The 19,338-nt window shown below is 28.4% G+C and overlaps 2 protein-coding genes across 2 annotated transcripts; both read left to right on the forward strand.

Annotated features, from left to right (window-relative positions):
- The first annotated feature begins 1,760 nt into the window (after window positions 1-1,760).
- LOC130970613 (amino acid transporter AVT1I-like) lies at window positions 1,761-4,204 on the forward strand. Its single transcript, XM_057896744.1, has 3 exons — window positions 1,761-1,961; window positions 2,049-2,656; window positions 3,602-4,204. The coding sequence occupies exons 1-3, from the start codon at window positions 1,829-1,831 to the stop codon at window positions 4,121-4,123; spliced, it is 1,263 nt and encodes a 420-aa protein (XP_057752727.1). The 5' UTR covers window positions 1,761-1,828; the 3' UTR covers window positions 4,124-4,204.
- Window positions 4,205-5,134: 930 nt separating this feature from the next.
- Window positions 5,135-6,502, forward strand: LOC130970851 (ribonuclease 1-like). Its single transcript, XM_057897051.1, has 4 exons — window positions 5,135-5,269; window positions 5,365-5,523; window positions 5,959-6,181; window positions 6,273-6,502. Exons 1-4 carry the CDS (start codon window positions 5,162-5,164, stop codon window positions 6,500-6,502), a joined length of 720 nt encoding a protein of 239 aa, XP_057753034.1. The 5' UTR covers window positions 5,135-5,161.
- Window positions 6,503-19,338: the final 12,836 nt, after the last annotated feature.

Raw genomic sequence — 19,338 nt, forward strand, 5'->3', positions numbered from 1 at the left:
TTTATTAGTTAAAAATTTTCCTAATTAAAAAAATTCATAATGCAATTCATACAAAAGAATTATATATATATATATATAATGATCCTAATATTTTATTTTTAAATAAAAATAAATAAAAAATATTATAATTATTTGCAAAGAAGAATTTAAAAAATACTATTCTTTGACTGATTAATATCTCCAATAAAAAATACTATTCTTTGACTGAATTTTCGATGTATCTACAAACACAAAATTTTAACGATTTTTTTTCTGCAAACCATAAATATTTTTCTAATCATAATATTTCTATGATCTTAACTTTTTAATAATCACATAAAATTCTTCTAATAATAAAATCTTGGTATTATAGTAGTATTTTTAATCTGAAAAAAAATATACTCAAACATAATCCAACAACTAGTTTATCATGAAAATAATTAGACAAAATACGATATTTAAAAATACTAGATTGCGAGTAATTTTAAACTTTATTCCTATTAAATTTATCCAGAAATTCAATATTAGTATAATAATCTTCATATAAAATATTAGTCTAATAGTCTTCATCATAATTTTTTTTCATTAGGATAATTTTTATGCTATTAAAATAAAATTTTTAATAAACTTTTTATTATTATTTAATATTTTATTATTATAAATTTATGAATGTTACTTTTTACAAGATTGTTATTCACAATTTATATTTTATGTTTTGTTTGATTTTTACTCAAAAAATTTGACGTGTTAGATTTTTATTATTTAATTTATACATAAATTATAACAGGGATATTGAGTGCTTGTATTTTTTTTAACATAAATTATGATAGACTAATAAATTTTATGTATAATTTTAAAAATCTATTATTTTATTATTATTTAGTGATAGAGCACTACAGTTGATATATTTTTGTAAAACACATCACACTGCCATGATTTATGTGTTAAAAGATACTATAATATTTTGAATAAATTATGCTGCTTAATATAATTTATCATCGACAAATAGCAATATTTATTATTATGTAGCAATTATATAAATTATAAAAAATAACATATATGAAGTTAATGTTTTAAGCACTAAATTGAATATTAACTCAACATAATCTAATAAATATAATTTTTTAAATTTATTTTAGTAACACTTCAACTAGCTTTATCCTAAACCCACAACCACACAATGCTAGTTATTAGCTTCCAAATGGATTGGACATAGAAGATTGGTTCAAATTTTGTAAGCTCACAAAAGGATGGAAAGATGTCACGTCACGCCCACCATATGCCTCTCAAGTTGCAGTTCATAACAATGATTTCTCGTCAATCTAGGCCATTTCTTTTTTCTAAAATTAAATCTAAATGGTTAAAAGGAATGGAACAAAATGTTTCACTAAAGTATAATAGAACAGGTGAACACCTTCTAATAGTATATGAAAAATTTTAAGTATACCGAAAATATTAGTGTTTCAGTTATTTTAACCGTCAATTAATATATTATATATATTTTTTATAATTTAGATCAACAGTTAAAATAATTAGAATATTGATATTTCTGATACACTTAAAATTCTTCCAATAATATATAATACTGCCAATTTTTTTATTTAATTAATAAAAGACGCACGTGAGGTATAACCGTATAAGCTCCAAATCTTTCGGATTATTTTAAGCGAGAATGCAAGAGATGTAAGAATAGGTTCCTTTCACTATAAAGCGATGAATCATCAGATACATATACATGGGGATGGCCTTCACTGAGTAGCCATTGCTGACCATGATGCTTATCTACTCATCATTCTCATCACTATACTCAGGTGTATGGTGATTCATTTTGAGAACAGCTCCAATTTGCATGCATCATAATATTACTTTTGTTATGGAGAGTCAAAACCATCAAGTCCAAGTTTCCTATTCATCAGGAGAATCCCTTAGAGGAGGAACATCCTTCTTCAAAACATGTTTGAACGGACTCAATGCCTTGTCAGGTACTATATCTATCATATCAAACTATATAACTTTGTGCCAGCTATATTAATTATTCTAATCTCTTCTCTTTAATTTCTTTTCCATAGGTGTTGGGATACTCTCAATGCCATATGCAGTGTCTCAAGGAGGGTGGATGAGTTTAATTTTGCTCCTCATTGTTGCTACTGTGTGTTGGTACACAGGATTGCTTCTTCAAAGGTGCATGGACGCACATCCATTAATCAAATCCTACCCTGACATAGGCAAGGTTGCTTTCGGTTACAAAGGAAGAGTTGTGGTAGCCATTTTCATGTACTTAGAGCTCTATTTAATTGCGGTAGAATTTCTCATTCTAGAAGGTGACAACCTTGAGAAGTTGTTTCCAAATATGAATTTCAAGATTGCTGGCCTTAGAATCCGAGGCAAAGCCGGTTTTGTCTTGCTAACTGCGCTCGTGATACTGCCAACCACTTGGTTGAAAAGCTTGGGAGTTTTGGCCTACATTTCTGTTGGTGGGGTTGTGGCTTCTCTTATTTTGATTGTTTGTGTTGTGTGTGTTGGTGAAGTTGATGGAATTGGGTTTCATCAGAAAGGAGAGATAGTTAATTGGAAAGGGTTGCCTTCTACTGTAAGTCTCTTTGCATTTTGTTACTGTGGACATGCAGTCTTTCCTACACTGCGCAATTCCATGAAAGATAGAACTCAATTCTACAAGGTATTAACTTTTGACTTTTCCTTACCATTGCTATAAAATAGTTTAGGAGTAAAGTATAGATTTGTTTGATTTGTGGGTAAGTCTCAAACTTATCTCAAACGTTTCAATCGTCCTATTTAAGTCCCTAACAGTTTAAAATTGACTCAATATTGTCCTGTCATTAGGGATTTATAATAGAATTAATGGCGGAACAAAATTAAAATAATTTTGAAACGTTAGAGACTTAAATAGGACAAAAACGTTGGGACAAAAACGATACATAAAAATAAATTTTAATTTAATTTTATCTTTTAATAATATCAAATTTTTGCTGTACATAGTAATTCAATTATTTTTTAATTACATCGAAGTAAATTATACTTAATCACATTACTTTCATTTTAAATAAATTTATTTTTTTTTAATTTTAAAGAATTTTGATACATTAGAGACAAAATGTATAATTTATATTTTATTGTATATATATTTTTTTTTTCTTTTTCGCAAGTTTATATACTAGTCATTCTACAAACATTTCATGATAACTAAAAATCTTTAAGAGTAAAATTATAAAAAAATTAATTTATTTAGAATGAAAGAAATATGATTAAATGTAATTTACTTAGATGTGATTAAAAAATAATTAAATACTATGTATAGTAAAAAATTGATATTATTGAAAGATAAAATTAAAATTTATTTCTATGTATCGTTTTTGTCCCCAACATTTTTATCCTATTTAAGTCCATAATATTTCAAAATCGTCTCAATTTTGTCCCGCCGTCAATTTTGTTAACGGATCCTAACGGCAAGACAACATTGAGTCAATTTTGAAACGTTAGAAACAACTTTAAAACTTACCCAAACATTGGGACAAAAACGATACTTTACTCAATAGTTTAGGTAATTACTAAAAAACAAAGTGTACAAAAGAAACAATATCACTCATTATTTTGCTAAATGCAGGTTTTGATGGTATGCTTCATCACAAGCACTATAACCTATGGGTCCATGGCTATTATAGGGTACAAGATGTTTGGAGAACATGTGAACTCTCAAGTAACCTTAAATCTTCCAACAAAAAAAATAAGCACTAAGATAGCAATTTACACCACATTAATTAACCCTTTTACCAAGTATGCTGTTATAATCACCCCAATAACCAATGCGATTGAAGAAACATTACCTCTTTTATATAAGGGTAGACCTGTTGTCATCCTCATCAGAACAATCATTGTGCTAAGCACCTTGCTTGTGGCATTATTCATTCCTTTTTTTGCCTATGTTATGGCGTTTATCGGAGCATTCTTGAGTGTGGCAGGTTCATGGATTTTTCCATGTTTATGCTACTTGAAGATGAATAAAGCAGCTCAAAAGTTTGGAATGGAATTGGTTATTATCATAGGAATTCTGTTTACAGGGTCAATTATTGCTCTAGTTGGTACCTATATCTCCATAATTCAGATAATACATGACATCAAGCTATGAAGATGGAGAGTTCAAAGTTTCTAAAATACTAATTAAGCAAATCTATTAATCATGTGTATAGTATCAAATCAAATAATTATAATAATGGGCCATACGGTTAGTATTGTATTTGAGCCCAGAAGTGTTTGAATGGATGAAATGTATGTTTATCCCAAAGCTAGCTCAATAATCTTCAACATCTCAAAGGTTCTTTATGATTGTATTTAGCAGGGAGATTAAAACTGAGACATAGAAATTAAGATATTTGGTATAAAATGTACTACTCTCAATATTATATTTAGTTTAAAATAAATATAAAAAATTAGAAACAAATTTAAAAAATTAAATAAAAATAATTAAAAAAATATTATTAAAATTTTAGTTTTCGTCTTTAAAATTTTTAATACTTTGTCTCTATTTTTGTTAAAAAAATGGAAGAGACTAAAAATTTGTATATCAAAACTAAAATTTTAATTTCAATTAAGAAACAGAATACTTGATCCTGGAATTGCAGTCTGAGTCCCAGTCTCCTATCAATTTGATCTCAATCGAACTTGGCCCAAACTTACATACATCTAAACATTACTATTATTTTTTACGAGACAGAGGAGTAAGGCTCAAAGGTCCAAACAAAATTCCAACCTAATCTAAACGTGTTGTCGCAATCTAATAAAATAACACTCTAGCTGTTCACCTTTTAATTAAAAAAAAAATCACTGTAGCTGTACATTTCGTAACCAAAGCATTCTTAGCTAGCTCACCGTTTTGGATTATCCTTCTTGTAAACCATTTAATTAGTTAAACTACTTAATTACCTCGTGATTTACATATAAATACTCCACACAAAAACATGATTCAGGTCAAACATGGTGTGATCTCCCTTTCAAATATAGGTTTCACTTTTATATTGCACATGCTCCACGAAAATAGAAAAGAATAAAATTGAGGTGTTGCACTTGCACCTTCCCCACACACACTGCTTCGTTGCCTATAAAAGGACCTATCATTAATACTAATTAACATCTCCCATTAAAAGGAAATAGTTAAGACCAAAGAGAGATGAAAATGGCAAACAGCTCCATTATTCCCATCAAGTTTTTGATACTTGTAGCTCTTGCAAACATTTGTGTTTCACAGGATTTTGATTTTTTCTACTTTGTACAACAGGTAGCTGATTAGCCTAAGCCATTTAATTTTCTTCTACCTCTTCGTTTTCGGGCAAAGTAATTAATTAAGATTAATGATCCTTATCACTGTTGCAGTGGCCAAGTTCATCCTGTGACACAAAGCAAGGTTGCTGCTTTCCTCAGACAGGAAAACCAGCCTCCAATTTCACCGTTCATGGCCTTTGGCCTAATTTCAACAATGGATCATTTCCATCCAATTGCAAATCTGTAGAAAACTCCTTCGACGAATCCAAGGTACATACATGCTTACTACTTCAGTTAGGTTATTATCCGCATTGATGGCTGCTTTATTATATATATAGTTGGTTCACAAACACACGATATTATACAATAGGATACCAATATGAAGATCAATATATAGTTTGGTGAATGCTATAGTATCTATTTACCAAAAAAAAAGTTAAAAATTAATATTTAATTTAAAAGATATAATAATAAATTATTTTTAAAAAATCAAAATTTACTACAAAAAGTAAGTTAGGCAAAAATTAGACAACAATTAATAGATACTATAGAATTGGCCATATAATTTAACCTATAGAATTAAGAGAAACATTTGAAAGTAAGGAGTATTGATTTTAAGATTAACATAAATCAGTATTAACATTAACATAGACTAAAACTTACATAAATAATGTGTTATTTGTGATGTACCGTACCAATCATCAGATGAGTGACATAGTTCCAAGAGCAGAAACAAGTTGGGCAGCATTCTCTTGTCCAAGCAAGAAGAAGACAAACAGCACAAACAGCGACAACATGAAGCTCTGGAAACATGAATGGGACAAACATGGCACTTGCTCCCACTCTGTTCTTCACCAACATGCATACTTTGACTTCACTTTGAACCTCAAGGACCATATTGACCTCCTTCAAATCCTTCTAAATAATGGTAATTAACCACTTTTATGGACCAATTATATATAAAAATACATCTTCCAATTAAATACTTTCACATTATATTGATGCATTGATGCATGCAGGAATCAAACCAGATGGAAAGAACTACAGCGTTGAAAAGATAAGACAAGTTATAAAAGAAGCAATAGGGTTTAAAGCTGGCATAAGATGCAACACAGATGTTTCTGGTAATATCCAGCTTAATGAGATAGTTCTTTGTGTTGATAAATCAGCAGCCTCCAGAAGCTTCATTGAATGTCCAGTACTACCAGATGCAAATTGTCCAGACAATGTTGAGTTCCCCATCTTCTAGTTTAAGGATTCACTTCAGGAATTCTGTTCTATTCTTCTTGTTTTTTATTGTCAATTGTTAATATGAATAAATTTTTTTATTTATTTAGAAATCATGAAAATAAGTGAAGTCTTTTAATTATTTTTCTTAAAATGATGTGCTCTATTATTCTCATTTTTTTCATCTCCTCTAGGTTTTTTTTTCTGTTTTCAGAAATGCTACATTAACAATTGTATTGGACAACTATGTCAATAATTATTTAAAAAAAAATTGAAGATACACGCCAAATACCAGTACCATGTAGCATACTTGCACAATCAAATTAAAATATTAAACTTTGCACTCTTTTTTTTGTTTTACTCACCCTAGAAAGCTTATTATTTTTTGACAAAAAAAGTACAAGAGTCTAAGGGTCTGCCTATAGACCGGATCGGATCAAGTTTAGTCAACCTGAACAGGATATACCGAACTCCAATAGTTTTTTTTTTTTGTCAGTAGTTAGTTATAGAACTTAATGAATAAAAATTTAGACTGTCTTTGGATTTCAGCTTTTAGCCCACAGCCCCGCACTACTGCTCTGCTGTTTTCGCTCTATTGGGCAGACCCTAAAAAGGTTACAAGTTTATACATTATTCTATGAATTTAATTTTGATATATCGTGTAAAATAATTTTTTTACAATGTATTCAATTACGTTATATTAACAAAAAATAATTATTTTTTATATTAAATATATAAATAATCATTTAAAATATCAGATATAATTATATAATTGTATAAAATATTTTATACTAATAACCTATTAAAATTAAACTCTCATTGGATTGTATTGTTCCTGCTCACCGTAACCAACAACCATTATTCTCATGCATCCCTCACTGACCCTCCACGTACCCAACTACTCTTCTCATGTATCTATCTCCGGGACCACCAACTCTTCCATATCTCATGCATGCCTCATTGTCCTTACCCTTACAGGCTTATGGTTAACCATCAAAAGTGCTTCTAAATTATTCAAATACTAATAAAAATGTATTCGAATTTTATTATCGATAAAAATGTCTATAAATAATTTAAAAATATAACAATAATATCCAATAATAAATATATATTTTTAAAAAACATTTTAGAGATTAAATTTTAATGTATAATAATATCTTATTTTTATAACTATGCTTGAAAAAAAATTATTAAAGAAGCTACTGATCATGTTGACGCACCGGTGGTTCTTGAACATGGCGTAGCAGCTCATGTTGTTCTTGAACATGGGAGGCCCTCGTTCTTGAAGAGCAACCAATTTCCTCTGAATCCTGAAGGTGACAATCATGAACCTGTTCCACAAAATTCAGTTGTTGTTGGTCAAGAGGCTGCTGATGGTCACCATTTTAATGCACTGGTTCTTAATCCTAAGGCTCAAGATGTGAATAATGGACCTGCGGACGAGGAGAGTGTTCCTGCCTGATGCTGAGCGTGTGATTAACCACATTGTTCCATTGTGCCGGAGGTGAATGCATTCATACTTTTGTTTTTTGGTTTGTTTGGAATGTGGATAGGAAGAGGGAAGAGAAGTGTATTTGTTTTAGTACACTGTGTTTTTAGTTCCTTTGGTGCTGTCTTTAGTTCATTAGTATTTTACTATTTTTGTGATAAAATTTATGAGTGTTTTTGTGATCGAATGTGTCTCTAGTTCTTGTGTATAAAATTGCCCAAACTGAAACAACATTTGAGTTGCCTAAGCAAGGCGGAGCTAGATAAAATATTAGAAGGGGGCAAAAAATATTTACACAATAAAATAAGACTAAAATAAAATTTTAAGGAGGAGCTAAACTGAAATTTAAATATAATTTACATATAAAAAATTAAAATAAGGGGGACCGTTGCCGCCCTTTCCTTATACCTGGCTCCGCCTCAGCCTAAGGAATATACCTTATATGTGTGTTGTGATTAGTCATAAACTAATATAGATGGCATATATATAGAAAGATGTATTAAGTGTCAATTAAGATGGAGTTGCAATCAATTTTACATGAAGTTGCTTGATGGCTATTATGGATTATCATATGGTTTAAAAAAAAAATTGATTTATTTTATACCAATAATTTTTAAAAAAAATCGGTTTGAATAGATCAAATAACTATCTTTAAAATAGTTTTAATTTTTTGTGTGTATTATTCCTAAATTTCTAAGGGATGAATTTGAGACGTTCTTCTTCTTCATTCTTTTTGACCAATTTTTCTTTAAATAAACTAAATTCATGTTTTTTTATAGAAATGGCAAAAATGGTACCATCTATTTTTTTTCTATCTTCTTGACGAGCTTTGTTTTGTTTCTCATGCTTACATTTTTAGTTGCTAAATTTTTTCTTTAACACAGATTTCAAATTAAGCTGTAAACAGATTTTAAATTAAGTTGTAAAAATATGTTCAATTACAAATTTACCATTAAATTAAATGTCATGATAATCAATCAATTAACTTTTATTTTACTAATAAATTATTTTCATACAAATTATTGTTGATTTTTTAAAATTATTCTATAAATAAATTATTTTTGAAGATAATAAAACAATAATTTACATATCTAGAAATTATGATTTCACTGTCATGTACGTTTTTGTGTTTTTACTAACAAACTAAAATTTATTTTTAATGAAACTATAATTTATTTTCAATGAAACAAAAGTATTTAATCAAAATATTAATTTGGTCTCCTTAAATAATTGAACATAATATTATTAATTTTGTCTACAACAATATTTTTTAAAAATTTTTTAAAATAAAATTGACTCAAAAATAGAGAAAAAAACAACTAATAAAAATATTTATTTTAGCATTCCATCAAGAATAGGATAGACATAGAAAAAATCCAACTAAATAAAAAAGACTTCACTCACACAATTAAACTACCATTATATCATCAAAATAAACTATAACACCACCAACTAAAGAGACATGCAATAAATATGAAAGAGATCATGCTAAAATTTTAACTATACTCATACTATCAACCAGTTTACAATATACCATAATTATATTTTTGTCTTCCATCACATGAAATTACGATGAATTACCTTGACATTTATAATATCTTCCTTACACTGGTAAAAAACTCTATTTTCGTTTTTTTTGTCTTCATACTAACCAACTATGTTAAGCACAATCCCCCGAAATCATTGACGCCAAATTTCAAAGCTAATATTTTTCATGTATTTCATTTGCTAATAAAATAAAGAGAAATTAATTTTACTTGATTCTCTTAGATTAAATTAAAAAATGTAAATTTTCTAAATTTACTAATATATTAATCGTGCTAGAATAGTATGTTTAAATATTATATTAAACACTACAATCTAAGATAATTTATGCATCAAATTCTTTTAAAAAATGCTCATAAATCGTTACACGGCATCAAATATCTCAAATTATATATATTTATCCCACACTTCTTAACACGATTAACGTGCAACTACCTATTCCACACACTACCCTAACATACAATTAAAAGAACATGGCTACATTTATTTAAATACATTCATATTATTTTTAAATTAAAAGAATATATTTATTTAAAATTCTAAAATTTTGAATCAATCTACTTGTGTTAATTTTAAAATGATTTAAAATAAGATGAGTATGTTTATTTAAATTTTAAAAATTTTAAAGTAATAAGAGTATGTTTATTTAAAATATTAAAATTTAAAATAATATAAATATATTTATTTAAAATAAAAAATTAAAATAATAAGAGAATATTTATTTAATAAATTTTAAATTAAAAATAATACACGCGTATTTATGTTTTAGTCAAGAATTAACGGTTTCAACTTGTTATTTTTTTCAAATTAAAAAAATATAATTAATCATATGAATATAATAATATAAATACATATAATTTTATAAAACTAAATTTAATTATTAATTTAAATTATATCTGTTTAAATTTTAAATTTTTAAATAATACAAATTTTGTAATTTAAAATTTAATTTATTTAAATAAAATTAAATTAATTAAAAATAAAAATATACCAGTACAATTTAAATTAGATTAAAACGTAAACACGTTTATTAAGTTCATAAACAAAGTTTACTTAAATAAATAAGTTCAGTCAATATGACAAATAAATTTTGTACAAACTTTATAAAAATACTATAAAAAATTAAATTCTAAAAAATAACTAATTTTAATTTGTTTTGAGAATAAAAATTTTATTATATTTTATAATAGAAAAATAAAATGTGATTAACATTGAGTTGGTTCCAATATATTAAATAATTTTGTTTCTTTTTAATAATTTTTCAATTATAATTTTGGTTTAAAAAAATTTATAATAATCAATTAACTACAATTTCTCAATTTAAATTAATCAATTTATTTTTATAATACGGTAAAAAATCTAATATTATGGCGATATCATATATCCTATATACTTAAATCACTGACGCCAATTAAGTTTTGTAATTAATCTAAAAATTTGTTCCTCAAGTTTATATTAAAAAAAATTATAATTTTTTAATTTAAATTAATCAATTATGTATACCCAAATATTTTCTCCCTTCTTATTTTAAAATATTACTCATCACACTTAACCTAATTTAATATGTCACTTTTATTTAAAAGAATAGTTATACTTCTTAAAATTATAATTTTAACAAAATATATTTTAAAAAACTCAAATAACAAAATACATTTTTAAAGATATATTTTATTTGACAAAATAAACTAAATATATATAATTAATTGAGGTTTAGGATTATTAAAAAAAAATAAACGATGCTACCTAAAACAAATTATATACCATTTAGGATGTTCGATGTGCTGAAACGATCTATGAATATTTTTTTTAAAGGGATTTAATGTATAGATCGATGTTTAATATAAGGGAAAGTATGAGGAGCCAATGAGATATTTATACAATGTGTACAATGGAGGTTTATAGAGTATTAGAGATATAATTATTAGTGTTATATTTTCTCATCAGATGAAGTTTTTGGGATGAGTGGTATCATGACATGGTATTAAAGCGCTAGATCCGAAAGGTCAAGAGTTCGATCCTTGGTGAATCCTTTGAATCAAATAAAAATTAATTTCTCTTTATTTTATTTAAATAAAAAAAAACCTATTCCTCAATATACTCATATCTTCTAAATCTAAATCCATATCTCTTTGGTATAGGCTCAATCCATGAGTTTCTTGTCTTCCTTTCTAGAAGAATCAGGACTCCAACAATTTTTACTGCATTCATCCGAACAAACAGAGATTAATATAAGTCATGTATTATTAAAAAAAAATTAGGAGACAACTTATAAATATCATTGTAAAAAATTATATGAGTGGTTAATTGGTTATGTTGTATTGTCCCAACATTATAAGAAATTATTGATTTTTTGTTTTTTCATTTTTTCAATAGGTTAAATATGTTTTCTTATAAAGATATACGCTTTTTATTAATTTAAATAATTTTTTTCTTGATGTCGGTGTTATGTATGAAATAATACATTTGTACATTTTATCAATGAAATAGTATATTTTTTATTATTAAAAACAATAAATAAAAAATCTAGAAAATAGTCGATTTTAATGAAAGTTTAATAAAAATTTATTTGTTTAGATTTTTTTCAGAGGTTATAATCATCAAAATTGTTATCTTTTTTATTATATTACTATATTTAACTTCTTTTTTATTGTCAAGCGTGTAGTGACTTAATTTTGATGAGTAGTTTTATTCTTATATCCTCTAATTTATACTCTAATTATGTACTTTTAATTACAAAATATAATATTTTTGTTTAATATTATCTTTGTCAATAGTGATATATTCCTACTTTTGTTTATTCTAGAGTAATACTATATTTAACTTTTATTTAAATATTATCTTTGTCAATAGTGATATATTCCCACTTTTGTTTAAATATTTTTTTTGATATCGATGTTATATATAAAATAATACATTTGTACATTTTATCAATGAAATAGTATATTTTTTATTATTAAAAACAATAAACAAAAAATCTAGAAAATAGTCGATTTTAATGAAAGTTTAATAAAAATTTATTTGTTTAGATTTTTTTCAAAGGTTATGGTCATCAAAATTGTTATCTTTTTTATTATACTACTATATTTAATTTCTTTTTTATTGTCAAGCGTGTAATGGCTTAATTTTTATGAGTAATTTTATTCTTATATCCTCTAATTTGTACTCTAATTATGTACTTTTAATTGCAAAATATAATATTTTTGTTTAATATTATCTTTGTCAATAGTGATATATTTCCACTTTTGTTTATTCTAGAGTAATACTATAATTATAGATGAAGAAGATAAAGGTAAGAAAAAGGTAGAAATCTAAATTAAAGTACTTCAAGAATACAAAGCTTAAATATTAAAAATTGAACAATTACCTATTATATTTAATTGACGTAGTTCTATTGAAAAAATTATCTCTATTTTTATAATAGGGTTAAATTTCATACAATTACCTATTATATTTAATTGGGTATTTGTATGGATAACATTAACAATGTTAATTTCTTCATATTGTTGATATCAAATTAACACTTACTACAATTATATTTCACAAATTATTTATAATAAAAAAACATAACTCAATAATTCAATATTTATAGGATAAAAGTACTAACTTTACCTATAATGACTTGAATCTGAGAAGTAATGACAATTCAATTAATCTTTGTATTGACTCTGGATAAAAATGTAAACAGTAGAATTCTCAAAATTGTTGTTTAACGTCCAATCAATTTCATCATAAACATTAAAATAATGTGATGATATAAATAGTTACGTATTTATTAAATAATTTTTATCATTCACACAGAAGTGAATAAAAATATAGATTAAGAAATATATTTAAAATAATAAATTTGATTAAGAAATATAAATAAGAGGAACATAACTAAAATGTTTGATATTAGTTTTGAAAAAGTGATCGAAAGAGAATGAATTCTAAGTGCGAAACAAAGAAGAAGGGAATAAAAATAATTTAAAATAATTTTTTTAAAAAAACTATTTATATAAAATAAATTAATTTTTTTTAAACCATATGGTAATACGTGGCAGTCATCTAAAAACAACTTCATATAAAGTCGACTTCAAGTAAATTTCTATCGGCAATTAAATAACTTTCGAATGTACATACTTATTAAGTTACCAAGTGAAGTAAATAATAAATATAAATAAATAAAATACATATTTTTCTTAAGATTATAATCTTGGACATAGAGAATCTTCATGTATAGCTTGACATCGTTCGCTTTGCACTTTACCAATTCCACCATTTATGTCCCAATCTTCTCCTTCAACTATCTTATTTCCTATTAAAAGTTAACGATACATATAGTCAATGTTATAGCATCTAATATTTAAAATTTGTATTATGAAATAATGTTGGACATGTAAAAAAAAAGAAATAGTTCTACATATCATGGAGAGAACGGAAATGAGGATCAAGGGAAGCAATTTAGCAACAAAGTTGGTTACTTTTTGTGGGATTTACCAAATCAACTTTGCAATAATTTTATTTTCAGTTCTAAAAAATAATTAAGAGTGTAGTCAAACTAATTAAAAAACAGAAAATCTGTTATAAAAAATAAAAAGCAACTCTCTATTATTTTAATTTTTTTAATTTTAAAACTAAAAATATAAAAAACTGATTTGAGTTGACTTATTTTATAGTTGGTTCTCTAAATTTTTTTTTGTTTCAAAATCCACTGCTATTTATCTATGTTTATATCTATTAATTCATATATCTTTTAACTGAATAATTATCTACTAAAATAATATCTAATAAATCAATAATTTAATTTATTTACTATAGTATAATAAAAAGTTTATGACATACCAAATAATAAATGTTTTTATAATATATTAAATGATTAGTAACTGAATTTACAACAACAAAAAAAATCATAAAGTACTACTATTACCGTTATTATGTAGAGCCGAAACCATCAAGTCTAAGTTTTTGATTAGGGAAGTACATTGCAGGAGGAACATCCTTTTTTTCAAAAACATGTTTTAATGGATTTAATTAAATACTTGTCATGTATACTCTATCATATTAAACCATCTTTGTGACAATAATATTAAATATTCTAATTTCTTTTTTTTTTTAATACTACTTATTCATGGTTACCATTGTGTGTTTGAAAAGTGCTATGACCCTCATAAAACATTTACTTGCATTGGTTATTATAGTAGGTGACTCTTCTCAAAGATTTGGAATAAAATTGATTATCATTATAGAAATTTTATTCACACTTAGTGCTTTGTTTGATATCTATATCTCTGTAATTTAGATCAACATAGAGAAGCTACCGAAGATCACCGATAAAAAAATATGAAAGAAAGGAATTACCAAAAAGTTAATAGAAACAGTTATAAATATAACAGCAAAAAGGTTGAAACTGAAGACAAAAGATATTCATCATCTGAGTGAAGGAAAAAGATCTATACATGACGATATTCATCACCGTAGTTGTAATTTTTATAAATCACAGTTTGCATTGGTAGGTGAGGAAGAGACAGATTGATTTTGGTATAAGATCTATCAGACTATCAAGATAAATTAGAATGAATATAAATGAAAAAATGCAATTTTTCTTTAATCTCTTTCCTCCTCTTTCTTTTCAATGATCACAGCCTTAACTTACTATCGATACAAATAAAATAAATAAAAAGATCTAAAATAAAATTGATCTATATCTCTGTGATTCAAATAATAATATCATATGAAGTAACAAAGATGTATTATGATTCAAAATTTCTAAGATACTAATTAATTAAATTTATAGATGTGAGCAATTTCTATTGTGATTAATAATTAAAAAAATATTTGAAATAACGCTTACTAGTATTTGAAGATGTATATATGTTTACTCTTTCTTTTTTCTTTCTGTAACGTGATATAATTGGTTGCTGCTGTTAGCATTAGTAGACTTAGAATTAGTTAGTTACTGCTGTTAGCGTTAGTCAATTAGAATTGCCAGCTAGCAAAGTTGGTTAGGCAGATTAAGTTAATTAGCTCTTATGTAACTATATAAAGATAAGCATGTGATGCAAAAATTGATGATGAATGAAACACAACTTTCATCTTCTCCAGTTTTTTCTTTCTCCAAATTTCAATTCACCAACAGCTTCTTCTTCTTCAATGGAACTCCCTCCTCTGTTCATCTTTCTCTCTCACTCCTTTCTCCAATTTCTTCACCCTTCACCTTTGGACTCACCTGACAGAGATTGATGAGAGTTCGAATCTCTCCAAGCACGAAATTTCACATGGTGCGGTGAGCGTGTAGGAGAGATTGCAACTCCGATCAACGAGACCAAGGGTGAAAGATCTGAATCTGAAATCAAACCGGATTCATCGATTATCTTCTTTTTTTTCTTCTTGCTTTCGCTTGGAACCTGTTAAAACCTAATACTTTTCAATTTCTCAATTTCCTGAATCTACGTCAATTCCTCAATCGACGATGACAACTGCTGCGAATCCAGCCTTTCCTATGGACGCACAATCAATTGCAAATTTTCTGAATCAGATCTCTGCGATTCAAGCTCATGTGGCAAGAACTACTGTGAATCCGATGTAAGATCCAGCGAGCCCCTATTTCATCCATTCGAGTGAAAGTTCGGGTAATCCTCTCATAGCTGTTAAATTGAATGCAAGCAATTATAGTTCGTGGAGCCGAGGCATGCTTTTAGCTCTGAAATCAAAGAACAAGTTAAAATTCATCGATGGATCCATTGTGAAACCGGATGAACTCGATCCACTGTTTGAAGCCTGGGAAAAGTGCAACACCTATCTGGTGTCATGGATAACTGTATCCCTCAGTCCAGAAAGCTCAGAAAGTGTAATTTGGAACAACAATGCTTCAGACTTGTGGAAAGAACTGAAACGGAGGTACTATCAAGGTGACAAGTTCAGAGTTGCTGAGTTGCAAGAAGAGCTCTTCCAACTCAGGCAAGGAGATGCCACTATAACTGCTGACTACACGAAGCTACAATCAATTTGGGAAGACTTGAACAATTTCAGGCCAATTCCAGAGTGCACTCATTGTGAACAATCGTGCACATGTAGACTGAATGTGATGCGAGAATTCAGAAGAGAGGATTACACAACAAGATTTTTGAGAGGTCTCAATGACCATTTCACTGCTGTCAGATCGCAACTGATGTTGATGACTCCCATGCCTGATATAAATACTGCCTTCTCCATGTTGACACAACAGGAAAGACAATTCAATGATTGCCAAGATTCAAAGATTTTCTTTAATAAAGCAATATCTCCTTATTAACCAACTGATGACAGAATTAGAGGGAGAGACAGAGGCAGAGGAAGACACCAAGGCAATGGTAGAGGCAGAGGTACCAGAATGCAATGCACATTCTGTGACAAATCAGGACACATCATTGACACATGCTACAAAAAGCATGGCTTGCCACCCCATCTAAGGCAACGACAAACTGGCAGCATTAATTTCACCACTGCTGAACCACATGCTGAGAAGAGAAATGATGATCTCAGCCAAGTCAGTCTGGGCAATTGCCATAAGAAAGCTAGTGAGGAGCCGAGTTATGATCTCAATTCACTCCAAAAGGAAGCAATTATCAAGTTTCTCAAAGGACAAGAGGCTCAACAGCAACCTCAAGTCACAACCCAGGTTCAACACCCTCCAAATGCTACTTCCATGAATCAAGGTAAAATTGTTGTTTTAAAATATAGTAGCAATATTTCATCCTTTGTTATTGCAAAATCCCCCCTCTGGGTCATAGACACAGGGGCCACTGATCATGTCACTCTTGACATGAATGACTATTATTCACACTGCCAATTAAAGCCTATAATTGTTAGAATGCCTGATGGCAGCCACACGACAAGTAGCATCATTGGCACCATTAGGTTTTCTAATCAATTATTTCTTTCAAATGTGCTATTCATCCCAACTTTTGAATTCAAATTGATTTCTATTTCAAAACTGACTGAGGATTGAAATGTCAAATGTTAATTGATGAGGATTGGAGTAGCTACATGTGCTGACGGTCTCTATACAATGGATAGCCAACCTTTTAATTCTGTTTCTGCAACACACAATAATCATAGCATGCATAATTCAGCAAAGCTGTTGCTCACTTTCACAGCATCACTTTTCACCAATAATGGCACTGCAACTTGCACTGCATCATCAGTTCAAATAAATGCTCTTTGGCATTCTAGATTAGGTCATATCCCTCAAAATAGATTGCATGTGATGCAGAAAACTCATTCCTTTATTGATTGTAATGAGCAAATAAACCCATGTAACTCATGTCATTTAGCACAGCAAAAACGCTTACCTTTCTCTTATAGCAATTCTGAATCTGATGCTTGTTTTGATTTGCTGCATCTTGATATCTGGGGACCAATTTCAGTCCCCTCCATTAATGCTCACAAATATTTTTTGACCATAGTTGATGATAAAAGCAGATACACCTGGATTTTTTGTATGAAAGCAAAGTCAGAAACCTCAAACTTGGTTAAAACTTTTATAAAGTTTGTTCAAACTCAATTCAATCGCACTGTCAAGTGTCTAAGAACGGACAATGGTCCTGAGTTCACTATGCAATCATTTTATGCATCACAAGGCATTGTGCACCATACTTCATGTGTTGAAACTCCACAGCAAAATGGGATAGTGGAGAGAAAACACCAACACGTTTTGGGGGTGGCTAGAGCATTGCTATTCCACTCATCTATGCCTAAATGTTTTTGGAATTTTGCTGTAAAGCATGCTATGCATATCATCAATATATTACCAAGCCAATTTCTCAAAGACAAATCACCTTTTGAAATTCTTTTCAACCAAACACCTAACCTGTCCAATTTAAAGATTTTTGGGTGTCTCGCCTATGCATCAACTCTTTCAAATGGAAGAACTAAATTGGACCCAAGAGCACAAAAATGTACTTTTCTCGGTTTTAAAGAAGGAACGAAAGGATTCACACTCATTGATATGAAAACCAAAAGAATTTTCACATCTAGGGATGTCATTTTCTATGAAAATCACTTTCCATATTGTGCCCATGATGATTCTAATCTGCATAATGACAATGAAGTTTCACAGCAAAATTACAACTTTGATCCATTCACTTATGATTCTCACTACACTGACTCATTTGCTCCTAGTTCGCATCAACCACACATGCCTCAAACTCATGTTTCACCTACCCATCATCAAAACCATCAAAATCTTCAAACACCATCAAATTTGCATTCTGAATTTGTTCATCACACCCTAAATGAACCTGCACGTTCAGCACACACTATTGAACAAACAGAAAATCTCACATCACATGCATCACATCAAAATCTACAGCCACTTGAACTTAGAAAATTTACAAGAATTAAAAGGTTGCCAGCCTATCTCAAAGACTATCATTGTAAAGTGAACAATTCAGTTTCTGGTTCCACTCATCCTCTTTGCAGGTACCCAATTTCGCAGCATATTTCCTATGATGCACTCAATCCAAAACACAAGGTTTTTTCTTTAGCTATTTCAACAAACGTTGTACCTAGTAACTATGAGGAAGCTGCTGCTCACCCTTGTTGGAGAGAACCTATACAAAGCAAACTTGAGGCTCTGAAGAAAAATCAAACTTGGCAAATCACAACACTCCCTCATGGCAAGAAAGCTATAGGCTGCAAGTAGGTATTCAGGATTAAATTCCTCCCTGACGGAACCATCGAAAGATACAAAGCCAGGTTGGTTGCAAAGGGCTTCACACAAATTGAAGGTGTCGACTTCATTAACACATTTAGTCCAATGGTTCGAATGTCAACTTTGAGAGTGATTTTGGCCTTGGCCGCTGCAA

Source organism: Arachis stenosperma, chromosome 3 (assembly GCF_014773155.1).
Source record: "Arachis stenosperma cultivar V10309 chromosome 3, arast.V10309.gnm1.PFL2, whole genome shotgun sequence".
NCBI lineage: Eukaryota > Viridiplantae > Streptophyta > Magnoliopsida > Fabales > Fabaceae > Arachis > Arachis stenosperma.

What these genes read in the sequence shown, in the direction of transcription:
- LOC130970613 (XM_057896744.1), top strand. Translation starts at nt 1,829, where the DNA reads ATGCATCATAATATTACTTTTGTTATGGAGAGTCAAAACCATCAAGTC. An exon ending in CGGACTCAATGCCTTGTCAG is followed by an intron (nt 1,962 to 2,048) that starts GTACTATATCTA and finishes TCTTTTCCATAG; the next exon opens with GTGTTGGGATACTCTCAATG. An exon ending in ATAGAACTCAATTCTACAAG is followed by an intron (nt 2,657 to 3,601) that starts GTATTAACTTTT and finishes TGCTAAATGCAG; the next exon opens with GTTTTGATGGTATGCTTCAT.
- LOC130970851 (XM_057897051.1), top strand. Translation starts at nt 5,162, where the DNA reads ATGAAAATGGCAAACAGCTCCATTATTCCCATCAAGTTTTTGATACTT. An exon ending in ACTCCTTCGACGAATCCAAG is followed by an intron (nt 5,524 to 5,958) that starts GTACATACATGC and finishes ACCAATCATCAG; the next exon opens with ATGAGTGACATAGTTCCAAG. An exon ending in TCAAATCCTTCTAAATAATG is followed by an intron (nt 6,182 to 6,272) that starts GTAATTAACCAC and finishes TGATGCATGCAG; the next exon opens with GAATCAAACCAGATGGAAAG.